This window comes from Elgaria multicarinata, chromosome 10, assembly GCF_023053635.1.
Source record: "Elgaria multicarinata webbii isolate HBS135686 ecotype San Diego chromosome 10, rElgMul1.1.pri, whole genome shotgun sequence".
Classification (NCBI taxonomy): Eukaryota; Metazoa; Chordata; class Lepidosauria; order Squamata; family Anguidae; genus Elgaria; species Elgaria multicarinata.
This window is the reverse complement of record NC_086180.1, coordinates 19,297,371-19,319,651: the sequence shown is the minus strand read 5'-3', so window position 1 is coordinate 19,319,651 and position 22,281 is coordinate 19,297,371. Positions and strand designations below refer to the sequence as shown.

Sequence of the window (22,281 nt, the reverse complement as noted above, 5' to 3'; positions counted from 1 at the left end):
CAGCCATCTCCTGGAAAAGCAGTGCAATAAAAACAGGAAAAGCAGCGCAATGAAAACAGCCATTGAATGGGCCACCTGATCATTGTTTACTTCCTCTTCCTTCCAGTGTAAATAAAGAGGAAGTATCCACCCCCGTCTGATGATGCTCTGAATGTAATTTTCCAAGAAACTTGCAGTGCACTTATTTCAGCAGTTTTGTAACAGTTTTAGCACCTTCCCTTCCCCCACACACCAAATAAAGGCAAGTCCAATGGGTGTTGTTTGAAAATATATTAATTTGTCTTCAAGGATCTTGAGGCAGCCCAGATGGCCCCATTCACATTTTATCCTCACAACAACCCTGTGAGGTAGGTCAGGCTGGGAGAGAATAATGTCCTTCATTGAGCTTCATGTCTGTGTGTGTGGGATTTGAACCCAGGTCTCTCCACAGATGTACTCTGGCCATTACACCACACTGGCTGGGGGGGACACAAAAAGGTCTACTCTCTCTGGGAGAAGCATGTGTCAATAGGGCTGTCCATCACTGGGAAATCCGTTTCTCAAACCTGCCCTAAATTCAACCTCAATTTCCACAACTTAATAAATGTGGAAAATCCACAAACTGGCCTGACTCAATGCAGACTGCATCAAGCTTCTTAGTGGACCAAAGCCCAGGAGGCTGAACCAAGGAAATGTTGTCGAGTGTCACCCTCCCCAAATAGATTCCTCTGACATCATTACATCGTGTTGGGGAACTTTTCAGTGAGCAGAAGGGTTAGATGGAAAATGACCACAGTTTCAGATTAAGTATAACCAGAAACTACTTCCGGGCTTTAGGAAAGACCAAATTTTTCATTGAACTCCAGAGCACGCAGGAGCATTTTCTCAAGAACGTCTCTGTCAGTGTATCTGGGCAGGCGCAAGATTCGAAAGCAAGTAGAGGCTTCAGGACACCACAGGTCTGGATCTTCTTTCCTTAAATCCTGAATAGTGAATGTGACCGTCTCCATCCCTTGGGCTGGAATGTGATCGGTGCCTGTGAGGAAAGCTGAAGGGACAACAACTATTACGCATGGCACAGCCAGAACATATATTAGCAACAAATGAAAAAAAAAATAGTAGAAACAATGTGTTTGGAGGAAGGGCTTCTTTACATTTTAACTGGCAGACGAGCCTCCAACATGTCCATGTGGTGAACGTTGTAAGGTTTCAAAGGGAAGGTGCGCACCTGCAATTATGCAGTGAGAAACTGGAACCAGCCCACTCACTTCCTCTGTGCATGGAGCCAAGTGAATGGTGTAGGAACATCTAAAGCTGCAGACGTACAGGTGTGGGCCTGTCCTGATCAGTACTTTGGAAGAGACACCAATAACAGCCCCCATGTGAGAGCAAGATGTAAACACGAGGTGTGCTCTTCACCATGTGCTTAAACAAATTTTATGGCAATTGCCCTCAATGACGTCCCACACCAGATATGCTGGTGTGATGTAGTGGATGGAGGGCTGGATTTGGCATGGGGAGACCTGGACTCGAATTGCAGACTTTCACTGGGTGGCCTTCAGCACATCACTCACCATTAGCTTTAATATTCTATGGAATAACCCCCATGAACAAGCCAGGTCCCTTGTAAGAAGGCTGGGATTATTGTGATGATGATGATAATTGTAATAATGATAATATGGTTCCCTGTGCAAAAGCTGCCTGTAGAAGTTTTTAAAGTGAGTAACACAGTATTAGATGAATGATTAAGGGTGCAATCTTGTGCTTGACTAGACAGAAAACTTGTAGAACTCCCAGCATGGCTGGCTGGGGCATGTTGGGAGTTGGAGGACTTTTTTCTGTCTAATCTTGCATAGGATCGTACCCTAATTTTGCCTTTTCAAAGAAATATTTATTACCGAGAAAATCCTTCTTGTTTTCCTCTGGAAGGTCATGAAATACAGCCCAAAAATGCTCGATTGTTTCATCTGACTTTTTGTAATGGACATACTTGGCATTCTGTCAGAGAGAATAAAAATAGCCCCACTCTGTTAATCTTTCAGTATCTCTTTATATAAACCAACATTCATTGCCCAGCATAATCCAGTGAAATATTTCAGTCATCGTAACATTTCGTAGATGGAATTGGAGGGCCTGCTCCACACATTGCTTCCTAGCAAATACAAGTGTCAACTTGTCAAGTCAAGAAACTGCAGCCAACCCTAAACTGCCTGTTGAATGTACCTGTATAACTATTAGGACTCAAGGGCGGCTGCAGTGCTTTCTGAACCTAACAACTGAGGGATGTTTGGCAGAGATATGGTACATATGCTACCATCCAGCTCTCGCCAAAGGAAGGAACTATGTGGAGACCAGCTGACAAATACTGAAAGGTCTGAGTAGGTCAGGTGATATTCCCTGCTTGCCAGCTTTCAGTGTCACAGAAGCCTAGACTTGCCAAGAAGTCTAGACTAAGATTGGGTTCAGACGACACGATAACCAACGGCAGGTTAAATAGTCAACAGTGGGTTAAATAGTCAGTGGTTGGTTATTGTGTTGACTTGTCAGAACTTTTTCACACCATGGTTGGTTATTTGGACAAAATAACCAATACAAATAACCACACAGTGCAGAGTTGATTATTTGAACAACCATTGGTTAGCATGCCGTGTGTCGGGCACCGTTCACTATTTTGTCGCATACAGTTCGTTATTTTCAGCAACTACAGAGTCCCCTGGCAAGAGCAACCAAAGCAGTGGCTGCCGCTCTAGTCCAGCCAACAGAACTCGCAATGGCTGATGGGATAGCAGTAGGAAGACTGGGGGCAGGAAGAGGGCGGGGTATGTGAACCAAACACACCATTGACTAATGGTCAACTTAATCTGGCCTTAATCCACACCATGGTTGATTATAATCATGTTGTGTGAGGAGTACTCCCTTGATAATCAACTGTGGAGTTGACTATTAACCCACCACTGACTATTGTGTTGTCTGAACACAACCTAATGTTTTGCAGTGCCTATAGTTTTGGGCCTTGTGCCCCTGAAAACCAGTTCAAGACTTCTGTTGCCTCAAGCAGCTGTTCTGCACAATCTGAGAGGTGCATCCCGGGATCCATAATGCCAAACATGGTGGAGTGTGAGGTTTTGACCAGGCAATGCTACATGGGTGCCCATAAAAAGATTCCTGCCTCAAAGGACTTGTATCATTTATGTAACTGAGCTATGCCTAGGCCCGCTCCTACATCTTTAACTTTATCACAGTACAATCCTATGTTTACTCAGAAGTAATTCACACTGTGTTCAATGAGCTTACTACTGAGTAAGTGTGCATAAGCTTGCACTGTCAATGTCTTTATACTTAATGTACACTGCTCTCTCTGGGCTCATCTACACCAAGCAGGATATTCCACTCTGAAAGCTGTATGAAAGTGGTATATAAAAGGCAGGAGCCACACCACTGCTTTATAGTGGTATTGAAGTGCACGGACAACTGTTGGAGCCCATTGACACATACCATATACTGCTTTCATACCACTTTCATAGTGTTATATCCTGCTTGGTGTAGATGTGTCATGGGTACCAGCAGTTGTCAGTGCACTTCAATACCACTATAAATCAGTAGTGTAGATCCTGCAGTGCATTTCAATACCGCTATAAAGCAGTAGTGTGGCTCCTGCCTTTTATATACCGCTCTCATAGTGGAATATCCTGCTTGGTGTAGATGAGCCCTCTATTGAAAATCTTAACTTGCTAGTTCTCTCTGATTTCTGTACATACTCATCTCTTTAACAATCTTTTATCTAACTAAGTGGTTGAGCTCTAGAGAGGTTTTTCACACACACTCTCTCTCTCTCTCACACACACACGCTAAACGGCCCTCCCACAAATGCAAAAAAGAACAAGTCATATGAGTAATACTATGCATATGCTACATTGTATAATACAACAAGGCACTAATCCCTATTGTCAATACACAATGTACTTGGGTGTCTGAAAAAGCAAATTGGAGGATTGCAATGGAAAGGGACCAGGATATATATTCTATAGCACTTTTCACCCAATGGTTAGTACATCCATGGGTAAAATGTATGATCTACCTTTTCTAGTTGTTCCCAGTTGTATTTTGCATGTCCAGACAGAACAAGTCTGAGCTCAGAGGGAAGGAAGCATTTCCACCTTTCAGTTGGGCAGCCTCTTTCAAATCCATGCATAAAATCCCCAAACTGCTTCTTCACTGAATCATTGAATAGGTAATTCACGTAAGCATCAACGTATTCTTTTCTGTAAATATAAAAATGTATTTGTTTACTACATTTATAGACTGCGTTTCTGTGAAGAACCTAGTGTACAGCGGTGTGCACACCAATCTAAAAATCATCATCATAAACCATCATAATCACCAGCTCATAAAACAGCAGCAGATTAACAACAGTGCGACTTGAATTCTGCAGGAGAGGAGGTGGGAATCCTGCCCATCGTTTTGGTCACGTAACTACGACCTGGTGTGTCCACACAAACCTCTCTATATGCCTACTCGAACCGGGGAAGCAGGAGCGGAGCGGGGGGCTTCGCCTACCCTTAAGGCGGAGGTGAAGAGGATTGGGGGGCTGGCGGAGCGTGGCGAAGAGGATCGAGGTGAAGGCGGATCCTTCACCTCGATCCGGAGCTCCGTCAGAAAGGTAAGTGGGGTTTACTGGGCCCTGCCGCTGTTGCTGTCACCCATGCCGTGACAGCGGCAGGGCCCGGTAAACCCCCCTCCCTCCTCTCCCTTACCTGCATCCGTCCACGGTCCCTCGGCTTCTTCAATTGAGCCCGCGGCTCAAGACTTCCTGGTTGAGCCGCGGGCTCAATTGAAGAAGCCGAGGGACCGCGGACGGACGCAGGTAAGGCCCCCTCCCCCTTGGTCTCTGCAGGTAAGGGAGAGGAGGGAGTGGGGCCTTACCTTGCGCCACTCCCCTCCACTGCGGAGCTCCGATTCGGAGCTGGAGCTCTGCGGCGAAGAGGAGCGGAGTATGGGCGGAGCGGCGCGGGCCGAAATTTTCGGATCGGCCCGCAGGGCGGAGCGGGGGGGTCCATGCACACCCCTAGTAATAAGTCCCATTAAGTTCAATGGAACTTACTCCAAATAAGTTGGTATAGGATTTCTGTCTAATAGGCTGAGCACAACGTGGAAAACTCTTGGTTTGAATGTTACCTTTCTGATGAACTTACTAGGTGGTCTTGGGGGAGCCACTCTCTCAGCCTACACTGGGACCATAATAATACTGACCTAGCTTATGGTGTTGTTGCCAAGATTATAACAACAAGGTGATGTATGTGAAGTGGTTTGACCACCTTGAAAGCACTATACAATATGTACAGTATATTTATTTATTTATTTATTTATTTATTTATTTATTTAATTACATTTATATACCGCCCCATAGCTGAAGCTCTCTGGGCGGTTTACATAAGTTAAAAACCAATATAACTTTTGACCACCTCTACGTATGGATAAAATATTAGTACACTGGAACCCACTGGATTATGGTTTTCCGGTTACATCCGAGGCAGCTCTTCAGTTCACTTAGAATTACACAGCATCTGGCAATGTCCGGAGTATCTCCATGAGGAATAGCGTGATGATGCACATTGATCCTGTGATTCTCATATGCCTCTATAAGGTGTGGCACATGGTAGTTCTCCTCTGGTACAGAATACAAATATATCTTGCACACCATAGCTCCTCAGTTCATCTATGTCTTTCTGAAGGCTTCTTCTAATACTTTTGAATTGGCAGCCTGGCAGTGAACATATTCCCAGAAACTGGGAATAGGCTGGTGATAAGGCTAACCAGGATACTTAAAAAGGTGTCTGTTCTTCCTCCAAGGGTTCTTCATCTGATGAGTCAAATTCATTTGCTTGCATTGCACATGCCCTATCAGCCAGCGGGAAGTAAATAAGAGCTCCCGCCTTGCTCAGTCTTCTTAGCTTGGCTTGAAAAGACACTTCTTATTGGACGGTATATAACAATATATATTCTTATCACTACTATCTGCAGGCCATTAACTTGCTTGCCTTTCAGATCTCCATGCTCTCTCTTTCCTAATCTGACATGTAAGGATTTGAAGGCCTAAAGAAGTTTCCAACTAATGTTCGCTGAAGGCTTTTCTTGGACTCTGCGCCACCACCGCAATGATGTGTCTCCAACTCATTGCAGAGCCTTCGTGGGGCCAGTGAAGGCATGCATCATTTGATATTGACGCAGCAGTTCATGTTAACTATTGTTCATGTGGACAAGAGCTACTTGATACCTTATGGAGCCTTCCCAAACAGCAATGGCACCCTCCGGATGTGCTAGACTGCAACTGGCTGGGGCATGCTGGGAGTTGTAGTCCAAAACATGGCTTGCTGAGGCATGCTGTGATTTGTAGTCTAACCCATCTGGAGGGCACACCATGAAGAGGATATCCGGGGGGGGGGGGAATCAGGGGATGGGGGAAGAGCTAAGCCATTCATTCTGCCCACCATCTCTCACCACATCCAGATGTCCTGCATTAGCATCATACAGGATTGGGAACAAAAGTTTCTAACAAAATACAGTTCTTATTGTCAACCACTGAGGAATTTTATTAGATCCCACAGTATACAAGTGCCACAAATAAATAAATGGTAATGAAAAATGATGGAAACGTGCCTGTTGTACTTAGTGACAGGAATTTTGGCGCCATTTTCTTTCAGTTCAATCTCTACTATGGATCCTTCATGTCCTTCTATTACCTAAAGAGGAACAAAAGAATAATAATAATGACTATGGATTATTAAGAGATGCCATTGTTTTCTTTCAAATGCTGGATACTGTGTGCAGATATATAAACCGTATGAATGACTGTCTTCTCCCATATTAACCTGCCTGGCAATTCAGATCATCTTCTGAAACCTTTCTTTGTAAAAACCCTGCCTTCAAAAGTGAAGTTGGTGGGAATTGAAGAGAGAGCCTTTTTGGTAGAGGCACCTGAGTGCTCTGGAAATTCCCTACCCAAAGAGATTAACACACCCACCCACCATCATCATCATCATTATTATGATACTAATTGTAGTACTAGTACTAGTACTAGGCCTGATACTAATAGTAGTAGTAGGCCAGGTCCATTCTAGTTACTTGAGCTTTTAACAGCAATGGTTTTGATCCTACAATGTTGAGTTTTATAAAACTGTACTGCTACTCTATTCTAGTATTGTTAGATTTCAGATATTTTTATTGTTACGATATGTGATGTGTGCTTCAAGTTGCCTTGAGGATGTTTTAGAGAGGGGGAAGTAGAGGGATGTATTTTTAGTAGTGGGATGTATATTTTAAAAATATATAAACACACCAGTTCAGCCACAAAAGTAACACTGCTTGGCCACATATGCCTATAGGAAACATGGGGCTATTCGAAATTTCTTACTGTGAAATTCAGCATCGCGCTTTCAATGATGTCATCAGAATGTTCATCCAGAAGTGCCTGAAGATTACTAACGGGGAAAAGAGAAAAGTGAAACATGCTATTATCCCAATCCTAAAACATATTTGGTTACATATAATCTTATTAATTTCAATGAAACTTGCTGCTTAGTAAATATGCTTAAGACTGCAGCTTCAGGCAGTGACCCACGCTGCAGTTCCTAAACAAAAGAACTTCTTGGGTTATTATTTATTGAAAGGTTTTTAAAGATTATTTTTAACAATAAAATAATAGGCCCCCATCTTGCATCCCCCGTTCCCAACTATACAGTAAATGGTGCAAGCCATATAGCACTCATCATCTACTTCCCATGGTTCTTCTCTTCTCAGCCTTTCCTTCAGGTTACTGGGACGCTCTCCTGGGACCATATCATCGGTCTCTAAACCATTTACAATTATCACTTTCACATACAATTTTTTTTTTAAAAAAAAATACAAGAACCAACAAATTCTTGTAATTCCTAAAACAAGGCAGGAACACTTAGTCTCTATGGTTATTTCACAGTATATAGATATAAGGAATATTATTATTCTGTACCTTCCTTCAGCAGGAGAGAGCTCTTTTAAATCTTCCAGAGTCGGCTGAATATTTGCCATCATTTTGAACAGAGCAAGAGGGAAAGGGAAGGCAGCTATCTTCGAATTAAAGAGCGCCATTCCAAACAGGTTCCCGATTAGAAAATATATGTCTTCCTCTGCTGGAACCTAATTTGAAAAGTCAATACACATGTTTGAAAACAAAATGCACAGATTAGAGGCTCGAATGGAAAAAAAAATAGATTGTAAGCCATATGGCAAATTGTCTTGTTTTGTTTTATTCTGTACAGCACCATGAAAATTGATGGCGCTTTATAAATATTATTATTATTATTATTATTATTATTATTATTAATAATAATAATAATAATAATGAGCACGTCTTGTTACCAAGTGAACGCTGCTACGTTTCTGAGCCCCCTCAACTATTTCAGTCATTTCATTTTTAAAATAAAGTCACTTATTGGAACAGAATTTAGCCTTGTGTTTCTAGGCTAGAGATGGCTTGTTCAGGTTCTCTTGGCCCTGCCTAGGGTGACCATATGAAAAGGAGGACAGGGCTCCTGTATCTTTAACAGTTGCATAGAAAAGGGAATTTCAGCAGGTGTCATTTGTATATATGAAGAACCTGGTGAAATTTCCTCTTCATCACAACAGTTAAAGCTGCAGGTGCCCTGCCCTCTTTTGTATCTGGTCACTCTAGTGTAGCTCCTGCACTTTAACTGTTGTGATGAAGAGGGAATTTCACCAGGTTCCCCATATAGACAAATGACACCTGCGGAAATCCCCTTTTCTATGCAACTATTAAAGATACAGGAGCCCTGTCCTCCTTTTCATATGGTCACCCTAGCCCTGCCTGCTTTGCCAAACAGTTTGAAGTGGATTCTCTGTTTGCTAGTTCTGTCCATTGGTGTCCTCTATTCTTTACACCAAAGTGGTACAAAAGCGAGGGAAAGAAGCACCACCAATACCGAGCAAAAAGTGGAGAGCAAAGCTCTGGTGCTTTAAATCTTTATTTTTATTCTCAAATGAATTCTTCAATGTACTCATGCTCTAAATCCAAAGTGGCCAGATATCCTGTGGGCCTGCTGAATTCTCAAGTGAGTACAGGGGAGGCAATACATTAGGGTGACCATATGAAAAGGAGGACAGGGCTCCTGTATCTTTAACAGTTGTATTGAAAAGGAAATTTCAGCAGGTGTTATTTGTACATATGGGGAAGCTGGTGAAATTTCCTCTTCATCACAACAGTTAAAGCGGCAGGTGCCCTGCCCTCTTTTAAATCAGATCACTCTAGTATAGGTCCTGCACCTTTAACTGTCGTGATGAAGATTGAATTTCATCAGGTTCTCCATATATTATTATTATTATTATTATTATTATTATTATTTATTTATTTATTTATTTATTTATATAGCACCATCAATGTACATGGTGCTGTACAGATTACACAGTAAATAGCAAGACCCTGCCGCATAGATTTACAATCTAATAAAGTTGTAGTAAACAATAAGGAGGGAAAGAGAATGCAAACAGGCACAGGGAAGTGTAAACAGGCACCGGGTAGGGTGAGGCTAACAGTATAGAGTCAGAACAAACTCAACATTTAAAAGCTATAGGGAAAAGAAAAGTTTTTAGCTGAGTTTTAAAAGCTGTGATTGAGTTGGTAGTTCTCAAGTGTTCTGGAAGAGCGTTCCAGGCGTAAGGGGCAGCAGAAGAAAAAGGACGAAGCCGAGTAAGGGAAGTGGAGGTCCTTGGGCAGGCGAGAAGCATGGCATCAGAGGAGCGGAGAGCACGAGCGGGGCAATAGTGTGAGATGAGAGAGGAGAGATAGACAGGAGCTAGACCGTGAAAAGCTTTGAAGGTCAGCAGGAGAAGTTTATATTGGATTCTGGAGTGAATTGGAAGCCAATGAAGAGATTTCAGAAGTGGAGTGACATGAAATATATGCTGAAATTCTCATTTCTGTGCAACTGTTAAAGATACAGGAGCCCTGTCCTCCTTTTCATATGGTCACCCTACAATACATGGATAATTGAAAACAGAATTCCATGCACAGTACAGTGACCATATGGAAAGCAGGACATGGCTCCTGTATCTTTAATGGTTGTATTGAAAAGGGAATTTCAGCTGGTGTCATTGGAATTGTGGTAAGAACCTCCAAAGTGGGCTCTCTCTCGGAACGTGTCTAGCCGCCGGGACCAAATAACAAATAGACACGGGGTAAGATCAAAGCCTTGGCTTTATTTCTGCAGCAAAAAGACTGCCTGCCTCAAATACAGGAGCAGCCCCGAACTCTTCTCATCCGGGACTTTTATACTGTGTGACAAACAAGTTACATCATATAGGTAGGGTGCCCATATGAAAAGGAGGACAGGGCTCCTGTAACTTTAACAGTTGTATTGAAAAGGGAATTTCAGCAGGTGTCATTTGTATTTATGAGGAACCTGGTGAAATTTCCTCTTCATCACAACAGTTAAAGCTGCAGGTGCCCTGCCCTCTTTTAAATCTGGTCGCAGTATAGCTGCAGTATAGCTCCTGCAGCTTTAACTGTTGTGATGAAGAGGAAATTTCACCAGGTGCGACATGCATACAAATAACACCTGCTGAAATTCCCTTTTCTACACAACTGTTAAAGATACAGGAGCCCTGTCCTCCTTTTCATATGGTCACCCTAATATAGATACAGTGTGCAGGCGCTAGTAAATTTCCACAGTTGCTATGGACTAACATTGCAGCCACTGCCCTTTGACTACCTGTTAACTTATAACTAATCATGCTGGTTGCTTACGTGCTCAGCGCCTGATTAGTTTAGGTATTTTCTAGTTACTCATCTCTTGACTAGGCACCTAGGCTGCATATTTGCCTTACTGCTTGTCCTCTGATAGAGAACAGTTAACTATTCTTTATTTCAGAATGCTGGCAGCACTTGCTGAAATCCCCTCTTCATCACAACAGTTAAAGCTGCAGGACCTATATTAGAGTGACCAGATACAAAAGAGGGCAGGGCTTCTGCAACTTTTAACTGTCGTGATGAAGAGGGAAATTCCCCAGGTGCTGCAGGCATACAAAGGACACCTGCTGAAATTCCCTTTTCGATACAACTGTTAAAGAGACAGGAGCCCAGTCCTCCTTTTCATATGGGCACCCTCACTAATAGGCAAGAGCATAAATAAAGACAGTAGAAAAGAACCATCTTCACACAAACCTGTCTGGAGAACCAAATCAGTTGTGAGTCTTCAAAGTGCCTGAATATCCGTGTTTTTGGAGCACATAGTTCCCTTCTGAGGATTTCAAAGAATTCTTGTGACAGGCCTCCATCATCTACTCCTGCTTCTCCTACAAAATGCACCTGAAGAATCCAAGACAAGACAGCCTGATTATTTAGTTTAATTTAGGTGTGTTTGTTTACTTAAAATGAGAGTCCTATTTTAAGAGTAAAACCCTCTCAAAGTAGCTTCCAATACTTAATAAAACATCAAACACACAATATTTCAAAATACAAACAGTAAAGGAAAGGAACCAGCAAATAAAACTAAATGATTAAAGTTCCTGAATGGGTACTGGTAAAATCATTTCCACTCATCAATCCAGTAAACCAATTTAGGAGAAAGCGACTGAGAACAGATACATTATTAGGGGGGCCCTAAAGGCCTGCAACGAAGGAGCCTGGTGCACCCCAAGAAGTAGTGTATACACCAGATATGGGGCCACTGCTAAAAAAAACCCTGGTGCCCACCAGCTTAGTTGTTCTCAGGGGCAGGAATGTAAGTAAGTACAGTTTCAGGAGATGACCTCAAAGTGCAGTTGGGGTGATAAGAGTGAACACTGTACGTCAAGTAACTTGGTCCCAAACTGATTTAAGGCTTCAAGGGTTAAAACCAGCACTTTAAATTGGGCTTGGAAATGCATTGGCAGCCAGTGAAGCTGGTACAGTATAGGTGTCACTTGATCCAACTGCCAGTACTTGGAAGGGGCAACTGCTGAGGTTTCTGAAACACCTTCAAAAGCAGCCCTACTGAGAACATAATACAGCCTGGATATCACTAGTACATGGATAACTGAGGCAAGGTCCATCTCTGCAGATAAGTTAGGGTGACCATATGGAAAGGAGAAGGAGCCCTGCCCTCTTTTGTATCTGGTCAAGAGGGCAGGGCACCTGCAGCTTTAACTGTTGTGATGAAGAAGGAATTTCACAAGGTGCTGAATGCATACCAATGACACCTGCTGAAATTCCCTTTTCTATACAACTGTTAAAGATACAGGAGCCCTGTCCTCCTTTCTATATGGTCACTCTATTCACCTGGTGCTTTGATACAGATGTTAAAAACCATGAGAGGCAACACAGAAACTTAGTTGGGAATTATGGGAATTGCAGTTCAACACATGCAAAGGGCACCAGGTTCGGGAAAAACAATAGCCCAAAGATGGAACAGAAATCTGTTCTGTTCTCAAGTATGAGTAACATTTTCTTGTCTTAATCAGCACCACCAAAATTCTGCAGGATGAGTTGCTAATATTCCCATTGTGCAGAGGCCAGGCTGATGCAGAGAGGTAGTGATTCACGCAATACCACCTAGCTGAAATGGGAATGATGAAATCAATGGGAGCGGGACTTACTTCTGTGTAAAGCATGCTGCCTGATCCTATCCAGGTTTACTCTGAAGTAAGCCCCACTCATTTCAATAGGTCTACTCCTAAACATGCTTAGGGTGAAATCCGCAGGATTTACTTCCAACCAACAATATTTAAGATCTTGCTGCTAGTGTGATCACAGGCTCTGAAACTGTCACGTTTTGGGCACGTTTACTCAGAAACAAGTCCCATTTGGTTCAGAGAGGCATGGTTTCCAAATAAAGTTGTTGAGGTTGTTGTTGTTACAAAACATTTTTTTAAAAAAATTAAAACAGTAACAGATTTTTTAAAAAAATCTCAATACATTTAGCACAGGTCTAGAGTAGTTCCAAAAGCCTGCCCGAACAAAAAGGTTTTGCCTGCCTCTGGAAGTGTAGCACAGCTCCGTGCAAATTTTTCGCGGGAGCAAGTCTCACTGAAAACTGTTGTCTTACTTCCGAGGAAACGTGAACAAGATCCCCGGATTACACCCGCGAAGCCCCAATCCCATGCACGTCCAACACAGAAGCGCCACTGTGTACAAAGTGGGCTTGCTCCAAATTAACTCTGAGTAAGATTTGCATCGTGTTCCTCTGTGTGGTTTACTCCGAAGTCTGGCTTCGTTACTTCGGTGCTTTACTCTGAAGCCGGTCCTCCCGAATTCAAGCGGGCTTACTCCGGTGCAAGCATGCAACAGACCCGAATTCCCCCCTCTCAGCCGGGCGCTCAGTTCTAGCTCCTGCTAGGAACCTAACGCGCAGCCTTCGGGTTCCCCGGGACTGTTTTGACACGATCGCCAGGAAACCGTCCTGCGAAGGCGGCTTTCTCTTCCTGGCTGACCTTGGGGCTCGTGACTGTTGCGAAGAGACGGGGGTGCGGGTGCGGATCATGCAAGCCCTGCTCCGGCTCCGGCTCTTGACTCGCCTTGCGCGCTGGGGGGAAGCGCAGGGAGCTCCCGGGAAAGCAGCGGCAGCAACCGCCAGCCGGGCCTTCTGTGCAGCGGCGGAGAACGAGGGCGCCGGCCAAGGACAGCCGCCGCCGCCGCCCTTCGATCTTGGCCTCCTGGAGATCCTCGTGTGTCCCTTATCCAAGAAGCCGCTCAGGTCAGCCTGGCTCCTCTCGTCCGTCCGTCCGTCCGTCCGTCCTTCCTTCCTTTTTACCTTGCAGTCCCCAGCCAGCTCTCCTCTCCCCGCAGATTTCTGCTTGCAGCTCTTGCACCAGCCTTCTCCAACCTGACGCCTTCCAGATCTGCTGGAGCGCAACTCCCATCATCAACTGGGGATGATGGGAGTTGCAGTCCAAAACCAGATAGGAGAAAGCCGTCTTTCACCCAGCTCCCACGTTTCATTTCGGATTACGGTGGGGACTTCAGATGGTCACAATCACGATCACCCCTCGCTGATTTTTTTATTTGTATCTCAATACCAACCCCTTTACACAGTCCTGTGCCCCATGTCTTCCATAGACCGTAGCCTAAATGACCCATCTTTCTTTCCTCCTCTCCTACTTACCTGGATATCAGCACCCTTTCTTTCCCCTTCCCTCCCAAAGGCATATTTTCCTTTGCATCTTGCAACCTTCTCTCATTTTCACATAAACACACCCACACCCACCCACCACAATACGTATTTCTAATACACTTTGGAATAGGCATAGCAGTTCACAGGTGCCATCTTAGTTATGTTTACAACACAACCTCAGCATACTGAGCTATCCCCATACTGCAGGTGGAGAATTAAGATTGAGAGATGATAGCGTTCTTAAGGTCATTTGCAGAGGACTTTGTAGCAGAGATGATAAACCAGCGTCTTCTCTGTTGGGCAGCTCAACTTCATAGCCACTATGCCACAGTCCCCCGCCCCCTGCAAATATTCTTTTCTCCACCCCCTTCTTAAAACCTTCCATTCTTTCTCCTGCTCTTCATCACCTCACCTTTTATCTCCCCTTGATTTCCTCCAGACGTTTGTATTCCTGACTTAAACTTGTCTCTGACACTCTCAAGCCTGCTTAATTTAATGCCGCCCTTTTGCCACCTCAGTCTTTTCTTTGCTGTTACAGAAAGAGGAGGTTTCAGGTAGACATTTTATGTCTCGGGCCCATGGAAAGAGACTGAGATTATTCTTGTTAAAGAATTTGTCAATATTTTGTAAAATTAAACAACAGGTATTACCTTAACAACTAATAATCTTCACAACGAATTAATAACTAAATCCTGAAACTTAGCAACTTATTAGCACTACAGTGTCAATTTTCTAAGCAGTAGCATGTTGAGGCTTATAATGGCAGTACCTTTTTTTCTGACTTTAACTAAAGGCATCCTCATGCCCCTTTACATCGAGTGCCCCCCAGACCTACTATTTTTATAAAAGATGTTAGACAGGAGTATTCCAAGGCAATCAGATCCTGGAAGGGTGATGATCAGCTACAAGAATCCAAAGCTTCTTTCATCATATCCCAGCCCTAATACGTGTGTCTGGGGCAGAGGATGGGGACAGAGTGTGGGATGGTGACATGCTGGCCACAGATATGACAGTAATGTGAAAGGCTCCCTTTCATATGCTGGCCCGGTTTGCATGATCACTGCAGCCCATTGTGGCTTATTAGCCCACAGTGGGTTGCTGCGCGGTGGCCTCTTGTTAAGTTCCAACTCGGCGAGGATGGGTTGTTGGAGTGGTCGACAAGCCACCCAGAACCCTCGGGTTATTTTAGGGTTGCGAGTGGCTTGTCAACCACCCCAACAACCCACCCTCGCCGGTTTCGCATGTAATGAGAAGCTATGGTGTGTCCCCGCCACACCCTGAATATTCAAAATGGTGGCCACTACTACAGGAAGAAGTTGTGTGGAGAATTCACCTACTGTGTTTTTTCATGAACACTCAAGAAGGAAGCTTTTCTGAAAGGGTTGAAGTTTGAGGTTAGTCAGAGAAAAAGAGAGGCTGTATTAGGGATTTTCTGGTGTTTATAGCTGCAGGATTCACCGTTTGTTAACATTTTATGGGGACTTCTGGTTGCTAAAAAAATGTCTGTTTGTTACTCCTTTTGAAATAATGATCAACAAGTTCTTTTCAAGCAATTACTTCTGCCACTTTCATGAATCTGAAATAAAATGCATGATACTAGCACCATGTAATTATCTGTTTTGAACTACAATAATAATGTGCTTAGAATAAAGAATATTGATTAGAACCTCCACTTTTCCTGTAAACATTAAGTGAAAGTATTGGAGAGGGTGAATCCAGCCTTTATGACAGCTTGGTTGGAGGGCAAATAATCCATATTAAGTGATCTGAATATACTAATGATCACCTGAAACTGACAACTCACCTGAAAATTCCTAGAAACTTTATTGCTTGGAGTTTCTCAGAATCTTGTCAGAAATTCACTTATGAGAAGATCAGTAATAATAGAGCAAGCTTCTCTGACAGATCAATATTGTCAATGCAATATGCAACTGCAACAAGGTGATGTGCATATTCTAGAACATTCCACTTGCGTATAGCAACAACGGGGCCCAACAGACCTTGGTTATATGGTTCTGTGCAACTCAGAGTGTAACCTTGAACAATCCCCTCTCCTTCCGAATCTCAACACCACACAGTGGCAGATCCATGGGGATACCTCAAACAAATCAGTGTGGGAAGGGTTCAGATAAGGTAATAAATTTTAAAGCTACTGGTTTACCAAATGTAATAATCAACAGCATATTGAAAAATTGATTTGAAAGATTGATTTGCCTATTTCTTGTTCTTTCAGTCAGTACTGTTGTGAATTCATACTCTTAAACCAGTGACAGCGGTAAATCCAACATATGTCACTATTTACTCTCTTTACTAGGTATGAAGAATCCACCAACGAATTAATTAATGAAGAACTGGGTATTGCCTATCCCATCATTGATGGTATTCCTAACATGATCCCCCAGGCTGCAAGGATGATAGGCAAAGACAAGCAGGAAAAGGAATCTGAGCAGACCTAGACGATTTATCTTCTAAAAAGGGAAGTGGAAAGACGAGCGCAGCTGGAGAGAGGAAAAAATGTTCCTGTCGCTCCCTACGATGACTGTTCTGGTCCCACTGTTGTCTTTAGCTGGCCTGTTCTATTCAGCCAGCACGGATGACAACTTCCCTCAGGGCTGCACAAGTACAACCAGCCTGTGTTTCTACAGCCTGCTGCTGCCAGTTACTATCCCCGTTTATGTGTTCTTCCACCTTTGGACCTGGATGGGCCTTAAGCTGTTTCGCCACAACTAGGTTCGGCTGAAATGTGGTGGGCCTCTTGGGAGTAGGCCTGGAATAAGGAACGTAGTGGGGCTTCCTTTCTCCACTTCTAATATTTTTCCCCATGAATCTGAAGTGATCCCTAGGAAGAATGGACTAAGCGTGCTTACATGCACATGCATTCAACTCTACTAGAAGATTCACATGGCTTTTAGGACATGCCTGCTCAGATGTTTTGAACCACTTCTCATTCAGCACTTCTAGCACCAAACCAGATCCATGGGAACTGTCGGCTAAAGCAGGAGCTGTGGGCTGATGTAGGCAAGTCTTATTTGAACAATATCTTGTAGGTTGGGCCTTCCTTCCATTACCATCTGCCATGTGCCCAAGAGAGAGGCTACTATCAGCTTGTGGGAGTGGGACAGCAGATGTATTTATTCAACCTTTCTGGTCCTCGGAAGAAGCCCTGTGCAGACATATCCTGAGGGAGAACTTCAGATGTTACCAAATGCCTACAAGCAATTATTTAGTTCTGCGCTAACTATTAAGTATTCAGGTTACAGGCTGTTGAATGTCAGATATAGCGATAATGGATAATGCTCAGGATTTTGCTTTGATTAAGCTGCACTGACGTCTTGCCATGCCCCCTGTGTGTTTTAATTCATGTGTGCAAAAGAAATGAGATTTATCCCACTGTGCCATGAAAAAGAACAGTATAGGATAAAAAGGGCACTGAATAGCAATGTTTTGTTTTAAATAAAGCCCCTGTAAAGCCAGTTAGACTTCTTATATTGCTTAACATTGTACTTGGATTTCACACCTCTCAGAGAGTGCTTTAAAGAAAACTGCTCGCTTTTTTTCTTCTAGTTGGTTGAAATCTACTCTTCCGTTCATGTGGAAATAGTGGGCATGGCTAGACGAGGCAATATCCCGGGGATCTCCCTGTGCATCCACATGATGCTCAGGGCATACTGGGAGCAGGGAGGGACGATCCCTCCTTTTCCCCAGAATATCGCCCTACCCATTGATTTCGATTTTTCCCACCGTCTCAGGATGATCCCAAGACCACGGGACGTGTGGCTTGCCGTCGTGGTTTTGTCCCGGCTACTTGCAAGTAACTGCAAGGAGCCGTGAACAGCACACGGGGCACGGAGGGGGGAGCATGCACATGATTAAAAACAAAAAAAACAAAATGGCGGGCGCGACATCCTCTTCCTCCCAGGACATCGCACGCCGTGTGTAGACGAGGGGGACTATCTCACGATCATAAAATCGCGAGATCTTCCCCCTCCACCTCCCTCGTCTAGCCATGCCCAACGTGTTACCCAGCAGGATGTGTAATACATGCAGTGGTCTTGCTGCTCAAATCCAGTTTAAAACTGTGTGTATGGATATGTGTTTGCAGGTAAGAATGGAATATGAATGGGCGCCGTGCACATACCCCTTCCTCATGCCTTTTGGAATGTTCCTATGAAGGATAAAGATGACGCCTTGACATTTTACTTCTATCAGCCACCTCCTCTTTAAAAGCCTCTTTCTTTCAGTCAACCCTCGTTCTCATCATTTCACACATCATTACACTTCACGCACCACCCACGTCAGTTGTATTTGCCACGACTACACCAGTATTGTCTTTAGGCAGCAAGTAAAATGTGAAGAGAGGTTGCCCATCTTTAAACATGCAGGCACACACGTTGGGACGTCACAGCTGAGGCTCCCTGGTGTGCGTGTATTTCAGGGATAGGCAACTGGGTGCCCTCCAAATGTGTTTGACTACAACTCCCATCAGCCCCAACAAACATGGCCAGTGGTTAGGAATTATGGGAGTAGTAGTCAAAAACAGTTGGAGGGCACCAGGTTGCTTATCCCTGGTTTACTTGGAGTCTTGGCTTTTCCCTTGATGATTTAATCCCCAAGCCAACTATAGTTAGTTGTGTTCAATTTACATTGAAATGAATGGGCCTTTAGTTAAATGCAATTAAAGAGAAGGTCTTGCTAATGAGCAGTATAAAAATGCTGTGGGCAACTTTTGGTGGTTTGAGGGTTAATTCCCCTTCTCCCCAGAGCCCCAAAAGGGGTTGTACTTTTACTGCAGTGGCAAAAAAAGGGAAAATAAGTGGTTTACTAAGGATGAATTTAATTCTTTTTCAAACTAAATTAGTCCTTAGTAAGCCTCTGTAACTGTTTGCTGCTGAATTTTCTTTTTTGGCCATTTTTTGGGGATGGGGAGCAGCACCAGGGGTGCACGCAGCCTGCATGTTTCCCACCCCTATACTGCTGCTACTATTAATAATACTAATTCTGACAGGATGAAGCATCACTAGATTTAGCTGGGACATCGGCTTTGGCTGTCTCTAAATGAGTGATTTATAGCACGCTTGTGATTGACCTGGAAACTTCTGTGAGTGGCCAATTTCGTGACGGCTTTATCAGGCAGGACATCTCCCACCCTTATCCCTCTGTCAGAAAACACAGGTAAATACAGCTTTAAGAAAATAAACCCTGCAAATCACCCTTTGTATTGATGGCGTTGCACTATAATTCCACCACTAGATGTCGGTGTTTCATTGATTTGAATGGAAGTTCAAACTCAAGGCAGAGATAGGAAGTATTCCATTCAAACCATGTGGCCGCCCACATTTGAAACCCAAATTAGTGTTTCACCGCTTGATTAGAGGTATAAAATTTGGTTTCTTACTTTAAGGAATTTCTGAAACTGCTCTGCATCTGCTCTTCTTAGATACTGCCAGGCATTCTGAATCAGATGTTCTCTGTTCACGTGAAGCAGACTGATCATATCAAAGATTTCCTATAAAGACACACATGTTGGGGTTACAAGTCTTTTCAGTGCGTTTTGCTGTTGTGTTTTGCATGATGTTTCTGGGTGTACGTACCACGTCGTTTAAGAGATGCCACATGGTGCATTCACATTGAAATGCCAAAACCTTAGCTTCCATCTCAAAGATGCAAGGGAACTGGGTGAGTAGCTCCAAAGGCAACTGATACGACAAAGAGAATTAATTTGCAACACGAAACAAATAACTTTCAATGTCAGTATCGAAAAGCCAGTGGGGAATATGGGAACACTTGTTTCTTCCATAGCCTGTATTAACATGAAATATGTCCTTATGCAGCCAAAACTTCAACACCCACCCACCCCCGCACAAGAGGGAGGTATCAGGAGGATTGGAGGAACCCTGAGGTATACTGGGGTTAAAAAAAAAACTTTGGGGGAAAAAGCCCTTAAGTCAGCCTTCCTCAACCTGGGGCGCTCCAGATGTGTTAGACTACAACTCCCAGAATGCCCCAGCCAGCTCTGCTGTGAGTGGCCACTCACAGCAGAGCATCTCCCAGAATGCCTCTGCATCTCCCAGAATGCCTCTGCTGGCTGAGGCATTCTGGGAGATGCAGTCCAACACATCTGGAGCGCCCCAGGTTGAGGAAGGCTGCCTTAAGTGGAGCATGGTGGATATGGAATGTTGGAGCATCGTATATAAGAATACAGTAGTGTAAGTCTCATCATATGAGATCTACAAGACCGATTTTGCTCATTTTTTTTTTGTTTTAAACTGAAGCTTGAGCGGTGTAGGTGTGCAGAAGATTTCCCAAGTTCAAAAAAGTTCAAAGCTCAAGCTTTAATAGCAATTAATTTCCTTTGTGCCAAACAGGCAGGGCAGCCCCTCTGCCAGTGGGATGACACATAGGCCTGTTCAGCCAATCAGTGTGGTGCAAAGGTGGGCCCTGGGCGCAGCTGCACAGTTAGGGGAGGGATCACTACACATGGGCCTCATTTGCATGATTCATGAGCTCCTCTGGTGAGGGGACTGAGGGGCAAAACGGGAAAGGAGCAAGACTACTAGTGCCATGTGGGATAAGATATATACATAGCCTTTATAATAAGGCTGAAAGAATGCAGATCTTGCTAGTCTAGATATTAATGATGCCAGTTTGTATCTCCAGCCAAAATTAAGCACTTGGTAGATTTAAGCATATGGTACAACTGGAAGAATCCTGAAAGCATTTTTTAAAGAGCACCAATTCAAATATAAGCCTGCTTCACAAAGATATAATTCTTTATCAGATCTATTTTTGTTTGACTCTTCCCCTACTACAGAGTAGCATGCGTTAAAGCGATTGCACTGGGTCTTTCTCTGAACAGACATGCAAAGAATGGAGCTGTGCTTTGCAGGCCTGAAAACTATGGCACTGGGGGTGTGCCTGCGTGTATTTGGGTAGCTCCTGCCCTTCCCCAGAAAACCCCAGATATTTGTACCCTTAGGGTCAAAAGGGTTGTATAGCCCTGGTGTGGAAAATCCTAAACTAGATGGACCAGTGCTCAGATTTGGCATGAGACAGCTTCCTTTGAATGAGGATGGAGCAAGGGAGTTTACTCTCACAAGTGTGAATGGCTCTGTGCTCCTGGCTGAAGAATTTCTGGAGATACCAGCAAAACACTACCTTCCCTGCTTGGACGTACATGCATTTTGGTATACGATGGCATTGAAGAGCGCTCACCATCTAACGACACTAAAGAAACCTAAACATGATAAAAGAGAATGTGTGTAATCCTTAAACTTACCATTACTTCATATGTCTTTGAAAGTATTCTTCTCCTCAGCTACCAATTGGATAAAATAAAATTGAACAAGAAAATAATTTGCAACACATTTTATGATCAAGTGCCTTAAAAATTGCCTCGCTAGACAGATAGTAGCGGCTGGAATATTGAGCATTCCATGCCAGGACACCATCACGGCTAACTGGTGCCAGACAAAACAAGCACAAACACATATAAAGATTTTTATTTTTCCTTTTGGGGTGAAGCATCTGAGACATTAAAAGGGCATTTTGGAATGTTTCACTAACGGATTTGGCCTACAAAAGAATAAACCTGAACCTGAAAGCGATACTACATTTTATTTTGGCAATTGCAGGTTCCCAAATTGACCATTTGTTGAGGGGAGTGCGGGAGTGGGGAGAATTGCCAGCCTAGAGGAGAGCATGCTTAACTCTTTCTGTGCCTGTCAATTATTCCTTCGAAATATGACCCCACTCCCATTTGTTTTTCTCCTGGCTGGGCTTATTTCATTTCTCAGAGCCTGGCAGGAGAAAAATGCGGGTATATACATGGGAGAACTGATGGGCAATTCTCTCCTCCAAATGATCACCTTTGCATTAGGTTACAAGACAAAAAAGGGCGGGGAAGTTGTATTTGCTTCAAAAAATGATATTCCACCCAGAGACTCAAAATTTATCTAAAAATTGAAACATAATTCCTTCCCATTGAAAGATCCATAGCTGTTTCAAAGTTCAGTAGGACAGGAACTCCTGATCCAATTAATTTAATTCCCACAAATAAAGTTTGCAAGACTTGTTTCCACAGTCAAATACTCAAAATATGGATGTGCAGGATCTCAGCTACAGTTACAGCTTTCTGAGAATATTTATTTCAGCTATGTTTCAGCTA

The 22,281-nt window shown here is 43.6% G+C and overlaps 2 protein-coding genes across 2 annotated transcripts in view; one reads left to right on the top strand and one right to left on the bottom strand.

Annotated features, from left to right (window-relative positions):
• Positions 1-255: 255 nt before the first annotated feature.
• The window catches only part of LOC134405027 (uncharacterized), an 84,310-nt gene continuing 62,284 nt past the window's right edge, over positions 256-22,281 (bottom strand). Inside the window, exons 39-48 of the mRNA XM_063136086.1 lie at positions 21,394-21,432; positions 19,709-19,813; positions 19,513-19,623; positions 11,192-11,335; positions 7,985-8,151; positions 7,391-7,457; positions 6,637-6,719; positions 4,058-4,241; positions 1,878-1,977; positions 256-1,027 (exon numbers count right to left, since the gene is read on the bottom strand). Coding sequence (XP_062992156.1) covers positions 813-1,027; positions 1,878-1,977; positions 4,058-4,241; positions 6,637-6,719; positions 7,391-7,457; positions 7,985-8,151; positions 11,192-11,335; positions 19,513-19,623; positions 19,709-19,813; positions 21,394-21,432 — 1,215 coding nt within the window. The 3' untranslated portion in view covers positions 256-812. The remainder of the gene's footprint in view (positions 1,028-1,877; positions 1,978-4,057; positions 4,242-6,636; positions 6,720-7,390; positions 7,458-7,984; positions 8,152-11,191; positions 11,336-19,512; positions 19,624-19,708; positions 19,814-21,393; positions 21,433-22,281) is intronic.
• On the top strand, positions 16,536-17,594 carry PIGY (phosphatidylinositol glycan anchor biosynthesis class Y). Its single transcript, XM_063136246.1, has one exon. It carries the CDS (start codon positions 16,632-16,634, stop codon positions 16,845-16,847), a length of 216 nt encoding a protein of 71 aa, XP_062992316.1. The 5' UTR covers positions 16,536-16,631; the 3' UTR covers positions 16,848-17,594.

Excerpts from the sequence above, each read along its gene's own strand:
- PIGY (XM_063136246.1), top strand. The coding sequence starts at position 16,632 with ATGTTCCTGTCGCTCCCTACGATGACTGTTCTGGTCCCACTGTTGTCT.